Source organism: Boleophthalmus pectinirostris, unplaced genomic scaffold (genome assembly GCF_026225935.1).
Source record: "Boleophthalmus pectinirostris isolate CB_2022bp ecotype Guang Dong unplaced genomic scaffold, ASM2622593v1 HiC_scaffold_22, whole genome shotgun sequence".
Taxonomy (NCBI): Eukaryota; Metazoa; Chordata; class Actinopteri; order Gobiiformes; family Gobiidae; genus Boleophthalmus; species Boleophthalmus pectinirostris.
In genome coordinates, this window is record NW_026571190.1 from 32,624,403 (window position 1) to 32,646,938 (window position 22,536).

The 22,536-nt window shown below is 38.7% G+C and overlaps 1 protein-coding gene across 1 annotated transcript in view; it reads left to right on the top strand.

Moving 5' to 3' along the window:
- The first annotated feature begins 2,215 nt into the window (after positions 1 to 2,215).
- The window catches only part of LOC110165365 (mitochondrial calcium uniporter dominant negative subunit beta), a 47,872-nt gene continuing 27,551 nt past the window's right edge, over positions 2,216 to 22,536 (top strand). Inside the window, exon 1 of the mRNA XM_020930541.2 lies at positions 2,216 to 2,530. Within this exon, the coding sequence (XP_020786200.1) occupies positions 2,423 to 2,530 (108 nt within the window). The 5' untranslated portion in view covers positions 2,216 to 2,422. The remainder of the gene's footprint in view (positions 2,531 to 22,536) is intronic.

Sequence of the window (22,536 nt, forward strand, 5' to 3'; positions counted from 1 at the left end):
ATATTTTCCTCTTAAAATGTCTTAACAAGACTTAATCCCAAGAACTAAGACTTAAAAGTGCTTAGAACTGTTATTTCTTCTTGTAGTCTGCACTGAAATGGAGCAAAGGATCATGGTCTATGTAGTTCCCTCTGTCTTTTTCTTAGCTTTTGCTGCACCATAACTTTTAATTTAAGCAAAGAGACTTGTAATTTGATATATTGTGATGGTCCATGATATTATTGTGAGAACTTTGACGATACGATATCACGATATTTCGGTTATTGTTACATCCCTAATTACAAACATACCTCAGTTGTCGGTGGGGTGCCCAGTGTCGGTAACTACATCTGAAGTTGTAATCACATCTTTCCAGACGTCTTCCTGCATGAATAAAACCTATTAGGAATAAACCACATTACAAATATCATCAACAAAAACAATATTTGAACATGTTTACTTCATATCTGGGAACACAGTTTGCTCAGTTTGTGAAATCTTGTCAATCTTAGTTGCTTTAAAGTTGAGTTCCGTTTCTACAGTAGATGAAAAGCCACATTTTTGGACTGAATTTCCTGCGTATGTGATGTAACAACTGGTTTCCTTATTTTCCCCGGTAGAGCCCGACATCCTGCGGTATCATTGCGGTGATGTTCTATCCATTTTGTCGGAGGGAACAGGTGCAGACTAACCAGGGGTAATTATGCCCCACACTTTCCTCTTTCTCTGAGTGACGCCTGCAGCAGCGAGGCCCCTGTCACACCATTATCCGGGCCTAGAGGACTTTAGACATGTGACGTGATCTGCTCATTACAGCGCAAGTCAAGCAGAGGGCAGACACGTGAAAGAAAAATAGGTTCAACTCTCAAATCAATCAATTAGTTTTTGTTAAAAGGAACTGCAAGTACGATTTAGATTTTAAAATATTCATGAACAAAGGTACAAAGTAGACATGTTCAAATTAAATAGCTCTTGCTGGTAACAATTATAAAGCTGATTTACTCTTCATTAGCACAAACATTGGATACGATGGCAAAGTTGTTTATGTTATAATTTGGTGTTTTGATTCTCAAGACAATTATCCAATCAGAAAGCAGAATGAGCCTCACCTCAGTCTCTCATTTTTCCGGTTATAGTTTCACTGTCTGAATCCAGCTGGTTTAAACCTAAAAGAACTCTCTTTGATCTGAATCCTCACGACATAAACCCAGGCACCTGCATAATTTAACATATACAGATTTAAGACTATATTTAACCGTGTGCTGCTAAAGCAAAACATTAACTCTTGCTGACCATGTTTTAAAGATCTTACATTACATAAAATTAACTCCTGACGTCCTTATTTACCCGGGACAGCCCCAGTTTTGAGTCGTGTGTCCCCTGTCTCACCAGATTTGTCCAAAACCTTGATTTGTCCCTCTTTTATACAAGAAATGTGCCTATTTTTGACCAATTTGATGCCTGCCAACAGTAAAGAGAGGCATAAATTGTCGCTTGATTAGGTAAAATACAGAAAAGCTGCATAAAAATGGCCAAAACACAAAGAAAATGTCTCCTTAATTACGCACTCGATTCACAATTTTATCATTACCAACCAAAACAAACCAGGAGTGTCCCAGTTTTTAAATTTTGAAAATCTGGTCACCTTATTTAAACCATGTTACAATGTTGTTACCTCCTAAAAAACATACCTGGAGTTGTGTTTTGTTTCATTCACAGATGTTTTAGTTGTCCTGGTTTAATTTCCAAAGCTAAAAAAAATGCTTTGTTCCATGTTGTGATGACATGAAGCGGTAGTTTTCAAGTTAACATCTACTTTTTACCTTTTTGTTCAGTAGAAATCGGCAATGAAATCATCCAAATGATTCTAGTGAAGGTGCATGAAGTTACAAACACAGAGGAGCACTTCCTGTTTTACCGTGACGTCACAATTTGGCACAGAACGTTTTTTGGTTTGAGAGAAAAACTCATCTTAAATATGCAAGATTTCGTGTGTTAAACATGTGAGAATGAAACAAAATGCAACTCCAGGTATGTTTTTGATGAGGAAACAATAATAAAATCGCTTAGAAAACAGGATAATTCGTGCCCTTTAACCTTCACCTAATCACTTTGTTTTCTTGAGTGGACAGAGTGATGTTTCTCGTCATTCCGATGGGTCCCTGGTGGCTGATTTGAGTAACACATGAAGCCAGAAAAGAAAAACGAGGCAGCCCAGCCCGTTTAGTCAGTCATGGTCGGGGGGGGAGGGAGGAAATCGTATGCGGATCTGTGCGCCTTCCTCCGCTGCACCGCCCTCTCCGTGCTCTGCCCCGGCGCGCTCTCCTCCCGTCCTCACCGTATTCACAGCGGCATTTTGACCGAAACAGCTCTTTTCGGGGGTGTTTCCCGTGAAGTAATGCCCAGGCTGACGCGGGTGTGAGCCGGAGAAAGAGAGCTGAACATGGCTTCGTTGCGGATGGTCGGTAAAGTTACGCTGGGACTTCTGGGAGCGCTTCATCCTCCTCACGCCGTTCTCAAAAATCCTGCCCCGATTGCACTTTTCCACCAGGCAAGTCTTATTATTGTGTCGAGATATGTTGCTGGCTTGTTTTGGTGACCTTACACTTGCTTTAAACTAAGAATCTTTGACGGGTTTGCCAAGTAGGCTACAGCAGGATCCGTGTCAGTTTGGTAACTTTTTTGGTTGGATGCTGCCCGCCTGTTGTCACGGAAGAAAAACTCCACGGCTGCAGCTGTAGTCACGTTTTTCTCTATTTTTTAGACGTGCATTGTGTCTGTCCGTGGTATGTCGTTTGGCTGCTTTATGAAATTAGATTGAGAAAACATTGCACTAACCACAAACTCCAACTCACCTTTGCACAAAGTCATGCGTCAAATCAAACGCGAACAGATGTCAGTACAGTCCATGCCTCTGTGGACCTGACTCTGCCCGATACAGGTCTGCTTTACCAGCTGTTACGAGAAATTTGTGAAACTGGAATGTGGTTTAAAGCTTCTATATTACACAAAATTGACTCTTTAGGAGCTTTAAGTCGTGTTATAATATGGTTACCTGGTCAAAAAACATACCCAGAGTTGTGTTTTGTTTCATCCTTACACGTTTGAGTAATCCTTTTTTATGAGTCTGTACATTTTCAAAGCTCAAAATGCTCTCTTCCACCTTGTGATGTCATGAAGTGGTAGTTTTCAAGTTAAGCGTCACCTTTTACGCTTTGTTGAGCAGAAATGGGCAATTCCAGGGTTGAAATAATCCAAATTAACTCTAAACTCTAAATATGCAGGGTTTGTGTGTTAAACTTTAGGGATGTAACAATAACCGAAATATCGTGATATCGTATCATCAAAAGATTCACAATAATATCATAAGACATCACAATGTATCAAATTACAAGTCTCTTTGATTAAATTCTTTGTTATAGTATAGTGTCAACAAAAAAAAAGCCAGGGGAACTATAGACCATGATCCTTTGCCTCATATCAGCACAGACAGCGTGAAGAATTTATGTTACTATAAGTACTTGATGACAGAAAAGACAGACTAAAAACTGTCAAGTAGGGATGTAACAATAACCAAAATATCGTGATATCGTATCTTCAATGTTCTCGCAATAATATTGTGGACTATCACAATATATCGAATTACAAGTCTCTTTGCTTAAATTAAGAGTTATGGTGCGGCAATAGGTAAAAAAAGACAAAGGGAACTACATAGACCATGATCCTTTGCTCCATTTCAGTGTAGACTACATGAAGAAATAACAGTTCTAAGCACTTTTAAGTCTTAGTTCTTTGGATTAAGTCTTGTCAAGGCATTTTAAGAGGAAAAAGTAGCATATTCACAGTTTTGTTCGCAGCCTCCATAAAATATTGCGATAAATGTTGTACCGTGAGATGTACATCTTTAAATTATCATATTGAGAGATTTGGATATTGTTACATCCCTAATTGTGAGCCTTCCCACCATAACATGAGCTTTCCCACAATATCGCAATAAATATCGTACCATGAGGTTCACACCATGAGAGTATCGTACTGTGAGACTTGAATATCTTTACACCCCTACTGTCAAGGCATTTTTAAAAGACAAAAAATAGCATAGACTCCACAAAATTTCGCAATAAATATCATACCGTAACATGCATATCGTGAAAATATCATATCGAGAGTTGGATATCGTTAGATCCCTATTTAACATGTGTGAATGAAACAAAACACAACTCCAGGTCTGTTTTTGATGAGGAAACAACATTATCACATAGATCAGAAAATAGAGTAATAATATAGGCCTTTTAAACTTTAAAATTCACAGCATTAGGCTAATTGATACTAATTTAATCTGACCTTTTTAGCCTTGTAAAAACTTGGCTTGAAGAATGCCAACATCACACAATATCGAATTACAAGTCTCTTTGCTTAAATTAAGAGTTATGGTGCAGCAATAGCTTAAAAAAAAGTCAGAGAAAACTACATAGTCCATGATCCTTTGCTCCATTTCAGTGCAGACTACATGAAGAAATAACAGTTCTAATACTTTTATGTCTTAGTTCTTTGGATTAAGTCTTGTCAAGGCATTTTAAGAGGGAAAAAGTAGCATATTAACAGTTTTGTTCACAGCCTCCACAAAATATCGCAAGAACTGAAATATTGTGATATCATATCGCCAAAAGTCTCGCAATAATATCGTGGGCTGCTGAAATGCATAGTTTTACAGTAGCAGCAGCTTATAAATATAGGGAACTCCATATCCCATGATTCATTTCAGAGCAAACAACACAAAGAAATATGTTTTGTACTTGAATTCTTGGGATTATGACAGAAATAATTCACACCAAAGTTAGAAGCATAAACTTGTCTGATCTACAATTACGTTAGCCACTCCAAAATATCGCAGTAGATATCGTACCGTGAGATGCATATCGTGATAATATCGTTACATCCCTTACCTTTAGTCCTGTTTGGGGAAAGATGCGTTGTTTTCTGGACTAGGACTAGAGCGGTCCAAACAGAGCGGGGTCCAGGCTGTGTACAGTTAGTTTAGCCTGTACACAGTCTCTGGGTCCAAGAGGCTTTTTGGTGCTGGAGATAAATCAGAATCTGCTGTCAGAGGATTTACAGTTTCTCTGAGCTGTTCTGACAGTGCTCGAGCTGCAGAAGAGGCTGTCACTGCTTTCTGGAACTTAAGCCTAAACCTAGCCTTAATATGACACACACTATGGCAGTTATTTTATTCTGTTTGTGCTGTAACCTTGAATAATTACACGGTTTAATGCACGAGAAAAAACAAACGACAACGGAAACAATGGCAGGATATGCGAGGGTCACGTGGGGCGTGCCAGCTCTTGTAAGTGCTATAAAGTTGAAGCGGGTGATGACAGCAAGCTCATATTTTATCAGAAAACACAGTGGCATTTTCACTTAAACCCTTATTAAGCAAAGAGACGGTGTAATTCCTCATTCCTGTCATTCCTCCTGGAGTATTTCAGCGTGGAGACGGTCACTGAAACTGTTTCTACACTTTTTAAACCGTGCACTTTCAAAGCCAACGGAGCAGTGAGTTTATTCTGTAATTTATTTCCTTGGTCAGATATTGCATTGGGGTTGTAGTTGCACTAATCACACAGGGTTGGCAATGATTTACTATGAACAAAAAGTTGCTGCATATAAAAACATGTCTTGTTGCCAGACTGGTGGGTGCAGCAGTATTTAGTAGGCCTGTCACGAGATTTACTATAGCGACTTATTGTGCATTATATTGACTATTAACTATGACATGTAGCTTTTCTTTGCACTAACATGGATTTCTTTGTAGTATTAAGCTGGTTACATTGGAGCTGTACTTTGTTAAATAATAAGCATCTGCTATTTTTGTATTCCTGGCGTGCTTTTTACAATATGGGTCACAGTGAAATCCATTTCTGGTTGACCCATATTACTTGGGTATATGGGTTTTACATCAAACCCACAAAATGAAGGAAGAGTAACACAGTCTGTATTAGTGTCTTATGTTGTCTGTCATGACTCATGATGACTGGCTCCGGCGGCAGTGACTAAGACTCTGCATATTACTGTAAAACAGGAACAACATTGGGTAGTTTTGTTGAAAGGATTAACAACAAGATATCATTTTTTGCAATTCTCTGACTTCTCTAACATCTGTTTCATAAAAAAATAAAAATACAGCCTCATAGAAAGCCACATTTCTTTGTCCCAGTGGTAAACAAGTGGGAGAGAAGGAGATAATTCACACTCTGTCACTGCTTGCTGTGCATTTAAAATGACAATGCAGTAACTTTTTACAATTTTTTACAAAATTGTGTAAAAATGTGAGATTTCAGTGTGAGGATAATGGAGCACTGACATTGTTTTTCTTGACTGATGCCAAACTCCATGAGCAGCCATATGGTCTATTTTAAGGCCAATTTGTAGAGCCAATTTAATATGTTTTACCAATTTATGTTGTGTAAATCCACTTCAACTCAGTTACGATGCAATGCTCTACTAGAAAACATCTAAAAAAAATCAATGGTTGCTATTGACATCTACACTACAAACCCAGAGAGCAGAGCCACTTTTTGTGTCATTCCCTGTTTGAACTAAAGTGTTCAAACAAAGATTTGTGTATCTTCTTCAGTCAGGTGATCAAATATCAGTCTGTGCTACTGACCTTATTCCAGAAGCTGCCACAGTGCTACAATTATGAATGCCATTACCACCATTGCTACTGCTATTATTGCATGCTTTTTTTTTTAAAAAAAAGGCTGCCAATCTCTACAGCTAGCCTGATTCATCAGACGGTTTCATTTCGTGAAACTGTCTGACCTCACAGCATTAGGGTTCGTTCACTTGACAGTAGGCAGGTACTTTTTTATTTAACCAGTCGCTGCTGTTTGGTCATGACGTATGTAATGTTCCAAATCTCGTAGGAAGAAGGGGAATAACGTCTTTCCCCTTGATAAAATTCGCCAAACATGCTCTTTGTTCTGGCTTTAAATCCTCGATCTCAGGAATCATTGCCAATCGTCTAGATCCATCTCGACTGCTTTGTTTACTGTTGTGCTGTACCATTAAAAGGGACCCAGACAGGCGCTTGAGTTTGACGTCATTGCTTCACAGCTCTTTGCTGATTGGCTGGTGCGCGGTCTACACCTTCCGGGGTTCTTGCAAACCGTCTAGTGTAATCCGATTCCTGACCTAGTCATTGGAGAGAAATGAAATTGAGTGGAGGCACTAGGTGGCGTCAGCCTGGCTACTCTACAGCAGACATGTCTAAACTTTTCTCATCAATGGCCACATATCTATACACAAGTGAAGCAGAGGGCCAATTGATCGCCATAGAATAGTGATTAATATAGAGAATAATTGAAATATGTGCCTTTTTATAACAGGTTAAAATGTCCCACCAGACCTTCATTGATGTTTAGATCCTAGAAAGGACACTTTAAATATACTACAGCAAATAAGTTATATGGACTACAAAGCTATTTTCAAGCAGAGAAAGTGTGCACTGTGGACTTGTTGGTGGAAATGAATGTTTTGCATTTGACACAAATCCACCAAATTTTTATAATACTTAAGCGGCAAGAGGATAATGGTAGTGATAGTAGCAGTGTGAAGAAAAAGTGGGTGGAGCAGAGGAAGGTGAGCAGTATAGAGCCTTATAGCAGCACTTAATAACTTTAGAGATACAGCTCCCTATGCAGTTTCCTTGGGAGAATACACTGCCATTGAACAGAGCCTGAACCATTTTCAACATAAGTCAGTATAATCCGCCCAGAGACAGCAGGGGGAGAATATGGATGCTTCAAACACCCCCCAAAAAACATATTTAAAGGTACATTGTGTAACATTTTAGAGGGAGGGTCCATCACCTGCTTGTATCCACGGAGAAGTTTTTATTTTGCCAGGAATGCTCCACAGTATTGCATTAAACTTACATTACTTACATTTATTCAGTTACAGAGGATTTTAATGTTTTGGAAAACATGCATACGTACTGAGAGCAGGGCCACTTATCCACAGATCTGACTCGTAACTTGGCCTAGTACCATCACCTGCTTGACTCCATGGAGATACATGTTTAATGCCACACTATGGGACATTTCAGCAATAGTATTTCCATGGAGGCGACCAGAAAAGTTTAACAATATTTAATAAGGTAAACTACATTTAAAGGTGCATTGGGTAAGTTTTCTGATGGAAGGTCCCTCAGATGCTTTTCTTCATGGAGATGTTATTGCTTCGTCTGGAATGTTTCACACTATGGCATTAATTAAACCTTTCTATCTTCATGGAGACCAAACCAGATCAAGTTACAGGTCAGATTTGTGGAGAGGCGGCTCCGCCCGACAGGCTGAATTCCTGTTTTTCTAGGTATTTTTGAGCTATAAAACCACCTGCAATTGAATACCGTATTTTCCGCACTATTAGGCGCTCTGGATTATAAAACGCACTGTCATTAAATGGTCTATTTTCGAACGTTTTTCACAAATAAACCGCACTGGACTTTAAACAAAACACAACAGTTTGGGTCAGTGGGACTTTGTTTGGCACGTTCACGGTGACTCTGGGCTTTGTTCAGTTGTGGCGTGTAGGGAGGGTGCTGTCTGGGGCCGCTGGATTGTCGGTGTGTTCGCAGTGACTCAGTTGTTCAGTCGTGGCTAGAAGTGGCACATTGCACTCGCTTTTTCAGTTCGTTCCTTTGTTCCATTCCTCGTCCGAGTGGTGTGATGAGTGTGGCTGTGGGTGTTTTTCGCTGTGCGGTCACTGTCTGCTCCGTGTGTGTTTGCGTGCGCTGCGGGTGGTCGTGTTGGGACACCCGCTCTGGATTGTCTGGCGCGCATTTGTTTTTTGATGGGGTTGGAGGCTTTTGAGCGTGCCCTATGGTGCGGAAAATATATGTACGGTAAATGTAAGGTAGAGCTGTTTAATGTCATACTGTAAGACATTCCAGGAAGAAAAATGACATATCTACAGAAACAAGCAAGTGACAGACCCCCCCAACCGAAAAGTTACACAGTGCACTTTTAAATCTGATGTGCTAAAACGCCCAATAACACGACCAGCCAATATCTGTCGCTCCCCAATGATTATGTGTCATCTTTTACGCAAGGGTGACTTGTTCTGTTGTATAGTTCTGTATTGTTCACTGTGGGAGCAGAGCTGTTGTACAATAGACCCAGCTGAATCTCTCCAGTAACTCTCTGTCTCAAACTACTGTGACCTGCTGCAAATCTCTCACACATTGGCCTGTCACGATAACAAATGTTGAAGTGCGTACATTGCTGAAGGAAATACAGACGATTAGTGATAATATTGCAACTAGGGATGGGCATGATTAATCGATGAATCGATAATTGATTATTAAGAATTTCATCGATTACGTTAATTTTAATCGACAAACCGAATGTAGGTTGCTGTGTGTAGCGTGACCAAACAGGGGTCTGTACATGTGTCTCTCTGCACTCAGAAGGAGCGAGACACAAACAGTCGGTCAGTCTGCAGTGTACCGAAGCACAAATGCGTATTTAACGATGACTTGTACAAGAAAATCCACGCTTTCCGTTGCGTTCGGGACAAGTGTGAGTCCATGTGCACAGTGCACAAAGCAGGAACATATGTTTCGGTGTCCAGTGGGAAAAAGTTTTGCCAGGTGAGAGTCGCGCAATGTCGATGACGAGTCCCCACCCCCCGTACGGTGTCCTGGTTTTGACAAATGCAAATATGTACACACTAACCTGTATTCCACTGAGTCATGTCTTTTAATCCGACAGAAGTTGAACCACATCAGAGCACAAGAGCTGTAGTTTTATCTTCGCTAAGTTTATGCAAATTAGCGATGCGGTTTTAAGTTTCATTTCTGTGAGAGTTGCACAAAACTGAATTAAACACATTATAATGTCAAACGGGCTTGATGTGGCTCTAGAGTCGTTACGGTTTATATGTCATAAAGTTGAATTTATTTATGCAGATTAGTAGTGCAGATAGTAATAATAATGATGATCATTTTAATATAAAAACGTTAATGATTAATCGATAATCGATCGTTAATTCTTCCGACGATCGATTAAGAAAATTTCATCGAATGCCCATCCCTAGTTGCAACTAATTTATGCCACTGACAGATTTAAACCAGCGCCAAACAGTGTTGCAATAAATAAGCAGCACAAAGAAACACTTAAAGGGACGGTCAGGAATTTTGGACATAGGACCTCGTTTTCTAGTGAGCCAGAGTGTTGGAGACGTGTGGAGACACTTTTTTAAATATTCCATCCAGTCCTTGTATTTGCAGAGGTCACTAGTGCTAGGCTAGTGCATGTCAATGGCCATAGTTATCCTCAGTCTTACCCACTTCACAAAGCACCCAAGGCAAATCTATTATTATGCCAGATTGTCCATATGAATGTCTGTGTTGATAGAATAATGTTTGAAATAAAACTAACCTTGCATCGCATGAATCGTCGCATGTTGAGGGACTATTTTCTCATATATCAGTCCGCTGCTGCCAATCTTTCTGTAAGGACTCTCTTTCTGTACAACTTGCTGCTGCTGCTCAGACATAAATCCTTCAAATGCAAGGTTGAGTTTACTTCTAAAATTATTCTATTGACATAGACATTTACATCGACAGTCTGGCGTGATAATAGATGTTCTTCGGGTGTTTTGTGGAGTGGGTAAGACTGTTTATAGTGGCAGGATAACTATGGCCATTGACATGCACTAGTTTAGCACCAGTGACCTCTGCAAATACAAGGACTGGATGGAATATTTAAAAAACATCTCTGGCTCACTAGGTAATGAGGTCCTATGTCCAAAATTCTGAACTGGCCCTTTAAATGTGCATTGTGTAACCTTTCTGGTGGAGGATCTACAAATACTTGTCTGCATGGAGATGTTATTTCTTCATCTGGAATGATTCACAGTATGATATTAAACCATTCTATCTTCATGGAGACCAAACCAGACCAAGTTACAGGTCAGATCTGTGGAGAGGCAACTCTACTCACTTTCAGAATCCCTGTTTTTCAAAGTATTTTTGAGCTATAAAACAACCTGTAATTGAATAAATGTAAACAAGAGCTCTTTATTGTCACACTGTGGAACATTCCAGGCAGAACAATGACGAATCCATAGAATACTTACTACTACTAATACTAGAACACTTGGTTTGCAAAGCTTTTAATTCAACCTTTTACGACTTAAATCTTACCATATAGCCAAAAAAATAACAAAAAAATCCCAGTTGTGCAAATAAAACACACAAAACAATCAATGCTGACCCTCCCAAAATAGTAGTATAGTAGTAAATATCCGTACTATACAATTGCAAGACAAAAATAAAGCCAGTTACTTTTATATTTTCTTGATGCTGCTGCGGCCTCTCAAAACACCTGAGTGCTTTTCAATAGACTTGTATTGATTTGTTTGTAAGTATATTCATAAAGGTGCGATGGCCACTCTTCTCTCACTGCCTTTCATAACGCTTACTTGGCATGCTGTGTAAGTAATTTTGTGATCACGTTTGTCTGTGTGGTATTTTTAAAGGGTAAAGGGTCACAGCCTCTTTGTTTTAACCTCTGCTGTTGCATGATTTATTATTTAGGTTTGAGCTAAATATTCATAAAAAGGCCCCGTTTTAAAATGTATTCTTGTAAGCTTTAAATCAATGTTACCTCCTCAAAAAACATACCCAGAGTTTTGTTTTGTTTCATTTATTGTTTTGAGCAGACTTGTATTACATTTGTTTTTGTAAATATATTCATAAAGCTGCTGTGGCCACTCATAAAAGTCCTATATTACACAAAATTGGCTCTTGTGAGTTTTAAACTATGTTATAATGTTGTTAGCTCCTCGAAAGCCTATCTGGAGTTTCATTCACACATGTTTATTATTAGTTTGTCAACATCTCCAAAGCTCTGTTCCACCTTATGATGTGATGAAGAGGTAGATTTCAAGTTAACAGCTCCTTTTAGTGTTTAGTTCAATAGAGCTTGGCAATTCCAGGTCTGAAATCATCCAAATGATTCAAGCGAAGGTGTATGGAGTTTAAAAATACAGTGGAGCACTTCATGTATTACCACATGGCATCACAAGGTGGAACCAAGCCCTGGGCCGAGCTCAGTGGCGCATGATTCCAGATTCGCCTTTAGCCCGGATAAGTACTTCCGGTGGCTGTGGACCGACCGAGCGTGCGCAGTAGTGCTCTTTTCTCCCGTGGGCTCGTGTGTCACGTGATCGCTTTGGCCAATTGGAGCAAGAGGAGCTAGAGTGGAGCCGGAGCTAATGATTATAAAGCGTTTTTTTAAGACAACTGAAGGATTTTGAGCTGAGAAAAAGTTTATGATCTAAAAATAAGCAAAAATCGCCAACAAATCTGACATTTTTGAAAGTTTTAGGAGCCCTGTCAGCCGAACACGAGCAGTTTATGATAACATTGCGCTCTATGAGAAAAATCCTCTCTCAGCCCATGGGATTTTTTCCACTGAAATTCCAATGAGTGGCCACTACATCAGCTGGGGGCAGCTACAAGCAGCAATACCCTATCCAGTTATTTTAATAGATCCATGGGTGGAACAGAGTGATTTCTATTTGAGAGAGAAGAACTTTGTTAAACATGTGTGAATGAAACAAAACACAACTCCAGTTATGTTTGTGATGAGGAAACAACATTATAATAGAGATCAGAAAATGGACCCGGCCCCGGATAAATGGAAGAAAATGGATGGATGGATCAGAAAATAGTGTGATATTCGCCCTTCCAAAATGCTTACTCGGCGTGCTGTTTAGGTGTTTGTGTTGTCAGGTTTTTCTAAAGAGCAAACCCTCTGTTGTTGCATGATTCATTATTTCGTTTTGAGCTAAATATTCATAAAGAAAGCTGCTTTAGATGGGCTTAGCATAAACTGTTCTAATGTGTTTGTGATAAGAGAGTGGAACAGTATACTGCAGAAGGCTTCTTGCACAGTCCATGAATGAGAAGACAAAATTAGATTCCTCTCTAAAGCATCTAATTCTCCTGTGGCTCTTTACAATTCGCAGGTCATGTTAACATAGCAGGAAGTTTTACATTTCACACAGAAGAAGATTGAACACACCTTTGTCAGGACCTAATAATTTGAAAGGCTCATTCTACATTTCTTAAGTCTACATTTGTTAAGAGACAGATGGGTCACAGTACAGTTTTTTTTGCAGACTAATAAGCAATATGTAGTGGTTGGATTGTAGTATGTGATTTTTCTGATGTAAAGTCTCCCATCTGCTTCTCTCAAAGTTTTGTTGCCTATAGTTTCCACAGTATGGCAGTGATTTGTGATGCACCAATAGTTTTTTTCTGTTTCGATACCGATACTTTATGTTCAACCAATACTATGGCAGATATATAAATATAATTGATTTCCTTTAAACATGAATTAATTTTGTAACTGTTATTTGGCATTTAAAGTAAAGCTACAGAATAACTTTTAAAATGATAAAAAATACGATATCAATAGAACCAGTATCGCAGGGGGTCTCCAACCTGTAGCTTGGGAGCTACCAGTAGCTCTCCACCCCCTTCCAAGTAACTCACCAGGGGATTTCTAAATTACACCACTGTGCTGAATAACTCAAATTTGACTAATCGTATTTCCATTTTAAATGCATCATTTTGATGCCTAGATTTCTGGATAATGGGTTATGTTTTATTGGCATCCAACTGTACCTCATCTACGACTTGTCATAGTTCTTATATTTACTAAATTTCTAGGGGCTGCTAAAATCTGCTCTCTGGCATTTTTGTTTTGCAAAAAGTAGCTCAAATGAGGCAAAAGACTGGAGACCCCTGCAGTATCGAGTATGGAGTCCATTAAAAATTTCAGTGTATTGTTGTATCCCTACCAGCGATCTTGCATTTATTTAATCATAGGTGTTTTTATTGTTAATTAATACCTTGAGAAATGCATATTATTACTGTGAGAGGGTCTTCGCTTCACAGATCAGTAGGGCTGTAACGGTATCCAAATCTCACAGTACAATATTATCACGATATTCATCTCACGGTACGATATTTATTGCAATATTTTGAAGAGGCTGATATAATTGTAGATGGGAGACTTTTTTGCTTTTAAAATACCTTGACAAGATTTTGGTGTGAATTGTTACTATCATAATCATAAGAATTCAAGTAAAAACACATTTCTTCATGTTGTCCGCCCTGAAATGAGTCATGGGATATGTAGTTCCCTATGTTTATAAGCAGGAAGCTATTATTGTGAGACTTTTGAGGATACGGTATCACAATATTTCAGTTATTGTTACCTCCCTACAGATCAGACTTGTAACTTGACCTGATGGCGCCTCTTGCTTGTCTCTTGAGGACATTCATTCTTATACTGTGAAACATTCTAGTAAAGACAACAACATCTCCATGGAGACAAGCAGGTGGCAGAGACCTCACCAGAAAAGTTACATATTGCATCTTAAACCGTTTCACTTATAAAATCTTATGCCATCTACTTTTGTGCTGAAATGTATTTCTTATTTGTTCGACCCTGAAGTGATGGCGAGCCCAAAACAGCTTTGACACAGATGCCTGACATTTCTGTGTGAAGGGAGAAGAGAAGAGGCTGCTTTTGCTTTCTTCCACGTTTCATCGCCTGCCTGTCTCACAGGAAGATTTACAGCTGTCTTAAAACCTGTTTCTTTTGCATCTGGGAATACCTCATTTATTGCTGCATGTTTAAGCTCAGAAAACTGCTTCTCCCGTGTTCATAATTTGAAAGATTATAGCCCTAACAATTTCACAGTTTTTATACCAACATTATTAGTAATGCAGAGCTGGCATTTTAATCTTATTTTCACAAAAGTGTAAAATGCAACTTATTTAAAAAAGTCTTTTTCCAGACTTGGCTGTACCCTGATTTACTGTTTCAGTGATAGGATTGGTCACTTTTATTGTAAACTAGGATATTGTGCGTAACTGTTTAAATGGCTCAGACAAATGTTTGTTAAAGGTCTTATATTACACAAAATTGTTTCTCATGAGTTTTAAACCATGTTTTGACGCTGTTACCTCCTTAAAAACATACCCGGAGTTATGTTTGTTTAATTCACACATGTTATGAATAATCCTTTATCATAGGCTCTATTCGCGCTTGCGTCACAAACCAGGAAGACGTTTAATAACATGCGATGAAAATTTCCGGTGGGCTTTGTTCACAGTAGCAAGTCTGACCAAATTTAGGACAAAAAGAGAAAATATCCCAGTTTTCTTCATCTACATGTCATTACAGTGTTCCATTATGGTCGACTAATCAACAATTACAACCATACCTCAGTTTTCATCATTTCCCCACTGACACACAACTCCGAGCGCACTGAGTACATGCGATTAGAAGAGATGAGGCGTCAAATTCAAGATGATTCCAAACAGCACATACATATTCAGTCTTCGTTTTACCGCTGATCACATTAACTTCAGTGGGTTTCATCACAGGTACACTGGAACTTGTCATTGCATGTTTCCAAACTTCTTCCTGGTTTGTGAAGTAAGCGTGAATAGAGCCTATTGGTCTGTCGGTTCCACCTTTTGGTCATTTAGTGGTAGTTTTCAAGTTAACAGCTACATTTTACCTTTTTGTTCAGTAGATATCGGCAGTTCTAGAGCTGAAATGATCCAAATGATTCTAGTCAAAGCGTGTGGAGTATAAAAACACTGTGGAGCACTTCCTTATCACATGACATCACAAGGTGGAACGGCGTGTTTTGTGTTTGAGAGAAGAACTCAGCCTAAATATGCAGTGTCTGTCTGTTATACATGTGTAAATGTAAATGAAACACAACTCCAGATATATTTTTAATGAGGAAACAACATTACAACATAGCCCAGAAGATAACACAATATAATCCCTTTAACCATTTGTGTGATGCAGTGGTGCGGACAGCTGTCTCCTTTAGTTTCCAGCACAAGGTAATAAAACATATCTATGTTTCAATTTCAGAGCCTTTGGCCCTGCGCCACGCTCCTGCTTCATACCACTCAGAGGAAATAAAGCCTATTACTGTGATAACTCTGTGTAATGGGGTTAAGTGACATGTGTGGCTTGCAGATGTCCCCTGAGCCGACTGATAACGCCCTCATTCAACATATTGACTCGTACCATTGAAATATAATTACTCCCATGATTCTAAGTGAGGTTTTTACAGTGTGCAGATGGAATTTCTTTGCATGTTCAAGTGCTAACCAGCTATGATCTATCCATTCCTGCCAGGACCAAATTAATGAATCTCACAATAATATCCTTCCTCAATGACTTCTCTGATGGACGCTCTGTCAAATTATTTTCTCCATGGAGATGTTTTTTGGTTTTTTTTGTCAGAAAGTTTTAATACTGTTGAATATTTCAATCTTCATGGAGACCAAACCAGGCCAAGTTACAGGTCAGATCTGTGGGAGGCAACCCTGCGCTCAGTCAGAATGCCTGTTTTTCTTGGTATTTTTGAGCTATAAAACTACCTCTAATTGAATAAATGTAAGGTAGAGCAGTTGAAAGTCATATGGTGAAATATTTCAGGCAGAGCAATGACGTATCCAACGAAAATTGCAGGTGAGGGACCCCTGACAGAAAAGTTAGACAGTGTACCTTTTAATGTGTTCAGAGGAATTGACAAAAAGATTGACTATGTTTACACTGAAACAAATCACTGTATCACTGTTTGTGTCCAGACACATGGTTTCTGTGTCCGCAAGACTTCCCTATCAACACAGCTTTGAGCATATTTGTTTACGTTTTACAGAAACAGAACTTAAAACTGCATGGCTAATTTGTATAAACTGAGCCACAAAAAACAGCTCATTATTGTGCGCTGATGCGGTTCAGCTTCTGTCGGACTAAAGGACATGACTCAGTGGAATATGAGTGTTCTTTCTGTGACACAGCGTGTTCGGGTGTTCTGCTGATGGTGAGTCTGTTCTGTGCTTTTGTCGCGTTGGAGATGATTCATGTTAAACTTTTCAGAGATTATACATCTGCAGGTCGTACGCACAGACCGTATATATGAATGGACATATATTCTAGTCTCTTAGCGTTTTGTCGGTGAATTGCATCACGGTGCACAGACCTACGTCAGAGTATCGGCGTTTTCAGGCGTCCACACAGTACCAGATCAGATCTATACTCAGATGAATTCGTGGGAGCTGGCGACTCCAGACACCAGTTTCTCTGGAGCTTTTTTCCATCAGATTAGTGTGGACGAACACTGCATCCGCAACGAAAAGGACTCAGATACGTACTAGTGTGGATGGGATCTGAGATAGGCCTATGAACCAACTAACGAATACAACAATCACATGTACAGACCTGAAAAGTTTGTATGCAGAAACAGAGAAGGATATTGGTGGTTTTCAGAATCTATAACGTGTTGATGTTGTACTTTCAGCTGGGGGACAAGAGACAAGTTTTCCCTATTGATTGGAGTGTACTTAACCATGAAATATCCCAAAAGTAGATTCACAAATGTTGACGCTGGTCAATTCTATTAGTGATTAGACCCAAGAGCCTGCTTTATTACCACACAAAACTACATTGTGTTAAAATGTTTGGCCTATAGAATATTGGGATGTCATCTGAAACCCAGTAATTGTCTGTGGTGGAAATGATGGTGCTTCAAAAATTGCAGCTTTTGCGATTTTGCTAATAGAGTCCATTCAGACCGGGATTAGTCTTGCAGACCTTTTCTCCGGGGGAGTATCCGCTCTCACATCTGTCAGAATTTGCAGCATGTGTCCTCCATCCTGAGCTAAACTGCATTTTCAAATCCATAACACGTTTTGAAGCACAACATATTGCTACAGAGAAATATGAACGCTACACAATAATACTGAAACTACTTTGTCACTTACACAATAATAATGAACCACTATTTTTAAATATACTTTATAATTAAAAAGCATAAGCGACAACAAATAAATGGAAGAATGAAGCAAGAATAAGTCAAAGAAGTTAGTTATTCTGCCTTCTACAGGCTTAGACAAACTTTATTGATCCACAAGGGAAATTATTATAATATGCTGTGAGCTACTGTGTCCAAATAAAAGAGAAACACATGAATGGTTTAATAAATTCTAAATAAGTAGCAGAAGTAGCAAGAGCAAATAAGGTATAATTATATAAATGTACGCTGATATTACAGTGAAATGTATCATGTAATGAAAAATGTTGTTTTGACATAAACACTAGATTTTTGTTTAAGAACTTAAATTTAAAGAGGGAAAGTGCTTACATGCTTAGGTTTTATCCTGTTTTGAAGTGTTTTACTCTTAATGAAAAAAGAAATTGGTACCAGAGTTTAGAGTTAATGCCGTATTAGGGCAAATTGTGAAAGTCTTCAGAACTTTAAGAAAAAAAAAAACTTTTTCATGGCCTGCTGTTTATTTGTAGATCTCAGTTTGTGTATTTTCAATAATATGTTATTTTAAATTGAATTACACTTTAACAATATGTCCTTTACCAAATTACTTTTTTAAGACATCCCTGGCTTTAAATGCAGAAAAACGTTTTTAATCAAAGTTTCTTATATATGAAATGATAAAATATACACTTAAATATACCAGAAAAATCTACACATTTTGTATGCAATTATATTTTAATTTTTTTAGCATTTGAAAACTGCAAAACATCACTGACCCATATGTACAAGTAAAAATAAAATTTTGAAAAATATATGTCTGCTATAGCCAAGAGGTCATAAGGAAACCAAAAGCAAAGATGATGTGATGTTTGAGAGGACATAGGGTCATCTTTTACATAATGATGAGTTACTGCACAGTTGTAGGGAGTATTATCTGTTACATAAGTGTGAGTTGTATGGCATGAATGTATTCCTGTATCTCTCCCTTTTTGAGCTCCTCTGTCCCTACAGCTCAGATCTTTTAGTATTACAACGAAAATAACAAAAATATCCCCATTATTGCAAAGAAAAAGAACACACAGGCCTGTATTTATCGTGTGTACTTTTTCTTTGCAGTATACTGGAAATATTTGGTTGTTTTTATAAGATTTATGATGTAAAAGGTTTAATTACTAACTTCTATGAATCATTACAGACGCAAACTTAAGCACTAAAGTGATTCATGCTGCTGTTTATTTCTTGCGGCTCATGATTTTTTTTAACAGTATTATAGATTTACATTTTTATGGTTCATTATTACCGTTTATCGTCGATATTTACTTCAGCCATATATCGATCTTCAAAATTTATCATGACAGGCCTAACGATAAATATTGACTATTTTATATACTGAACAGTAAGTCAATATAGTATTTATTGTTACAGGCCTTCTAAACTCCTTCTTGCAGTGTCTTAGGCTACGTTCAAACTGCAGGGCTTAATGCTCAATTCAGATTTTTTTGTGAAATCCGATGTTTTTGCGAGGTCGTTCACATTTCCATTTAAATGCGACTTGTCTGTGACTCCAGTGTGAACGGTAAACGGCCCAAAAGTGTCCCGCATGTGCACTGGAGACACGACGACGTCAACCCCATGCGTCAACAGCAGCGAGCTCTGTGTTTACGGAAGTTGTCCAAACATGGACGCGAGCATTGAGCACCTGGCGATTTTACAGTTCCGGTTTCCACCTGCTTCAGCGCAGAATAGTGACGTTTGTCGCTTGTTGATGACGTGTAGGTCGGATGGATGCGCTTTGGCCATTCACACTGAAGTCACATGTCAAAAGATCAGATATGTATCAGTTTCAGGAGCACATATCCAAGTGGCCTGGGTCGCATTTGAAAAAATCGGATCTGTGCCGTTCAGACTGTCATTAAAAGATCAGATACAGGTCACATAGAAGCCAAAAAATCGGATTTGGGTCACTTCAGGCTGCAGTCTGAACGCAGCCTTAGTAACAGATGAGCTCGTATTATTAATGGATGAGTGTGGCAGCATACCAGGACATTTAGTGATTATATATTGTTTCTCTTGCCACATGGGTAATATCCAAAATGCATGCTTTCCCTACAGCATAGCAACAATCTATAAAGTCATTACTAGTGCTTCTTCTTAGACTGAGAATTGATCACTGGGGAGGGGAATTGAGCTTGAATGGCCTTAGTCAATCACAGGATGAAGAACATTGCATGTGACAAGATGCCCTCTAGATCCACGGTCTGAGGTAGAACGCGAAAGTATCACAGGGCCTTATCTTCGTAAAGCACAGGCACACACACGCAGAGCTCCTCCATTCCCATTTCGCAGTCTGTTTATTTTAATTTAACTTGGACGGCTTCATCAGGCTGAGTTTGTGCAGCGTATTGGGCCAGAGTAGAGGCAAATGTGCTGATAGAAGCTCGGAATGTGATTTGTGAGGAAGTAAAAAATAGGCCAATTAGTTAGAGAGGGTTTCCATCACTCAGCGTGGGTTCAGAAAAGGGGTAGACTGCATTTGAAGTCGGTTCAAACTGTGACTCATATTTTTAATAGTCATGCGCACACATTTAAAAGGCCGTCTCTGATCTGTGTTATAATGTTGTTTCTTCATCAAAAACATGACTGGAGTTGTGTTTCGTTTAATTCACACATGTTTAACACACTGACGCTGTATATTTAGGCTGAGTTCTTCTCTCGCACTGAAAACACTGTCTGTGATGTTAAGTGGTAATGCAGGAGGCGCTCCACTGTGTTTTTAAAGTCTATACACCATCACTAGAATCATTTGGATAATTTCAGCTCTAGAATTGCCCATCTCTACTGAACAAAAGATAAAATGTAGTTGTTAACTTGAAAACTACCACTACATGACATCACAAGGTGGAAAAGAACATTTTGAGCTTTGGAGATGTAGACAGACTAATAATAAAGAAATAGTCAAACATGTGTGAATGAAACAAAACACAACTCCAGATAGGGCTGCTCGATTATCGGAAAAAATCATTATCGCAGTTATTTTTTGGTCAATATTGAAATCACGATTATTCAAACAATTATTTTGTAGTTACATGATGCATTTATTCAGCATTTCTCTCTCAAAAAAAACAAAACACTTTGTTATTGATAATTTATTTTGAATTGAAAATAAATTCAGGCTACAAATACGTACCTTAGAGCAGTTTTGCGATGTATAAAACATAAAATTAATAAAATATACTTTGAACATGAAATAAAGCATAGAAAAACATAAATGTATCCAAAATAAACTAAATACCCAGCTGTTGTACAATCCCTATATTTAAAAAAAAAAATAAATAAATAAATATACTTATTTATATAAAAAATATCCCTGTGGGGAAGCTGGCCAAAGTGGTCCAAGTTGGAGGCAGATGCAAAAAAAAAAAAAAAAAAAGTGGCCTTAACCAGTGGCAACTTTCTTTTAAAACAGACTTCTTTAGTTAACACCAACGAAAGTACAAATCCCTGCACAGAAGTCTCTCCCTAATTGATGACACCTGCTTGCCTTTTATGCTCCGCCCTGCAGGAAGTACCTCCCCCCAGGTGAGTATCCAGGTGACTCCCAAAGCAAAGCAAGTCCACTTTCAAAATCTAAATACTTAACATAAACTAACGTAAATGAGACGAAGGACCCACTTTGTCACAATCCCAAAATAAACCTTAAGCTTTAAATCCTTTCAACTTGATTATATGAGTTTGGAGTTTGGAGATCATTTAACACACAATTGAAATTGATCAAAATTCGATTAACTGCACATCCTTAACTGATTGATAAATATAAGACGCATAAGGCAGCAGTAGCTCAGTTGGTCGAGCGTTTGTCTACTGTTGTCAGTTCGAATCCCGCTCTCGACATAAACATCACTGGTTGAGCGCTCGGATCCACTGACCCACAGGAGGGCAGTGTGATTCCAACTCTCACAGATGAAGGCTGTTGTTGTGTCCCTGGGCAAGACACTTAACTCGCCCCTCGTGTCTGCGTACCCTGGTGTATGTATTTGTGTGTGAATCGGTGACTGGTTCCTTATTGTAAAGCGCTTTGAGTGTCTTAAAGGTGAAAAAGCGCTGTATAAAAGTGTAACAGTTTGCTATCTACTAACAAGGCTTAAAGCTCACAAGAGTCAATTTTGCATAATATAGGCCCTTTAAACATAGTGGTGTGGTTGGTTAGAATATTAAGTAATATATAATCAGTCTCTCCAACAACGAGGAGAACAAAAGTTTTTTTATTGGATTTCCATTCAACCTGGGACGACCACAAACTGAGATAAATGAATGTGGTATACAGAGGGTGACTTTGGGTGGTTCTGGAAGGCACCCCAGTCGTTATTAGGGGTCTGTTATGATATATTTTATAGCTCTCATGTTAACTTTAAAGTTGCATTGCGTAACTTTTCTGGTGGAGGGTCCGTCATATGCTTTTCTCCATGGAGATATTGTTGCTTTGCTTCGAATGTGCACAGTATGCTATTAAATCTTTCTATTTTCATGGAGACCAAACCAGATCACGGGGATTTTCTAGGTATTTTTGAGCTGTAAAACCACCTGTAATTTAATAAATCTAAAGTAGAGCTGTTAAATGTCACACTGCGGGACGTTCTAGGCTGAGCGATGACATATCCATAGGAGCAAACA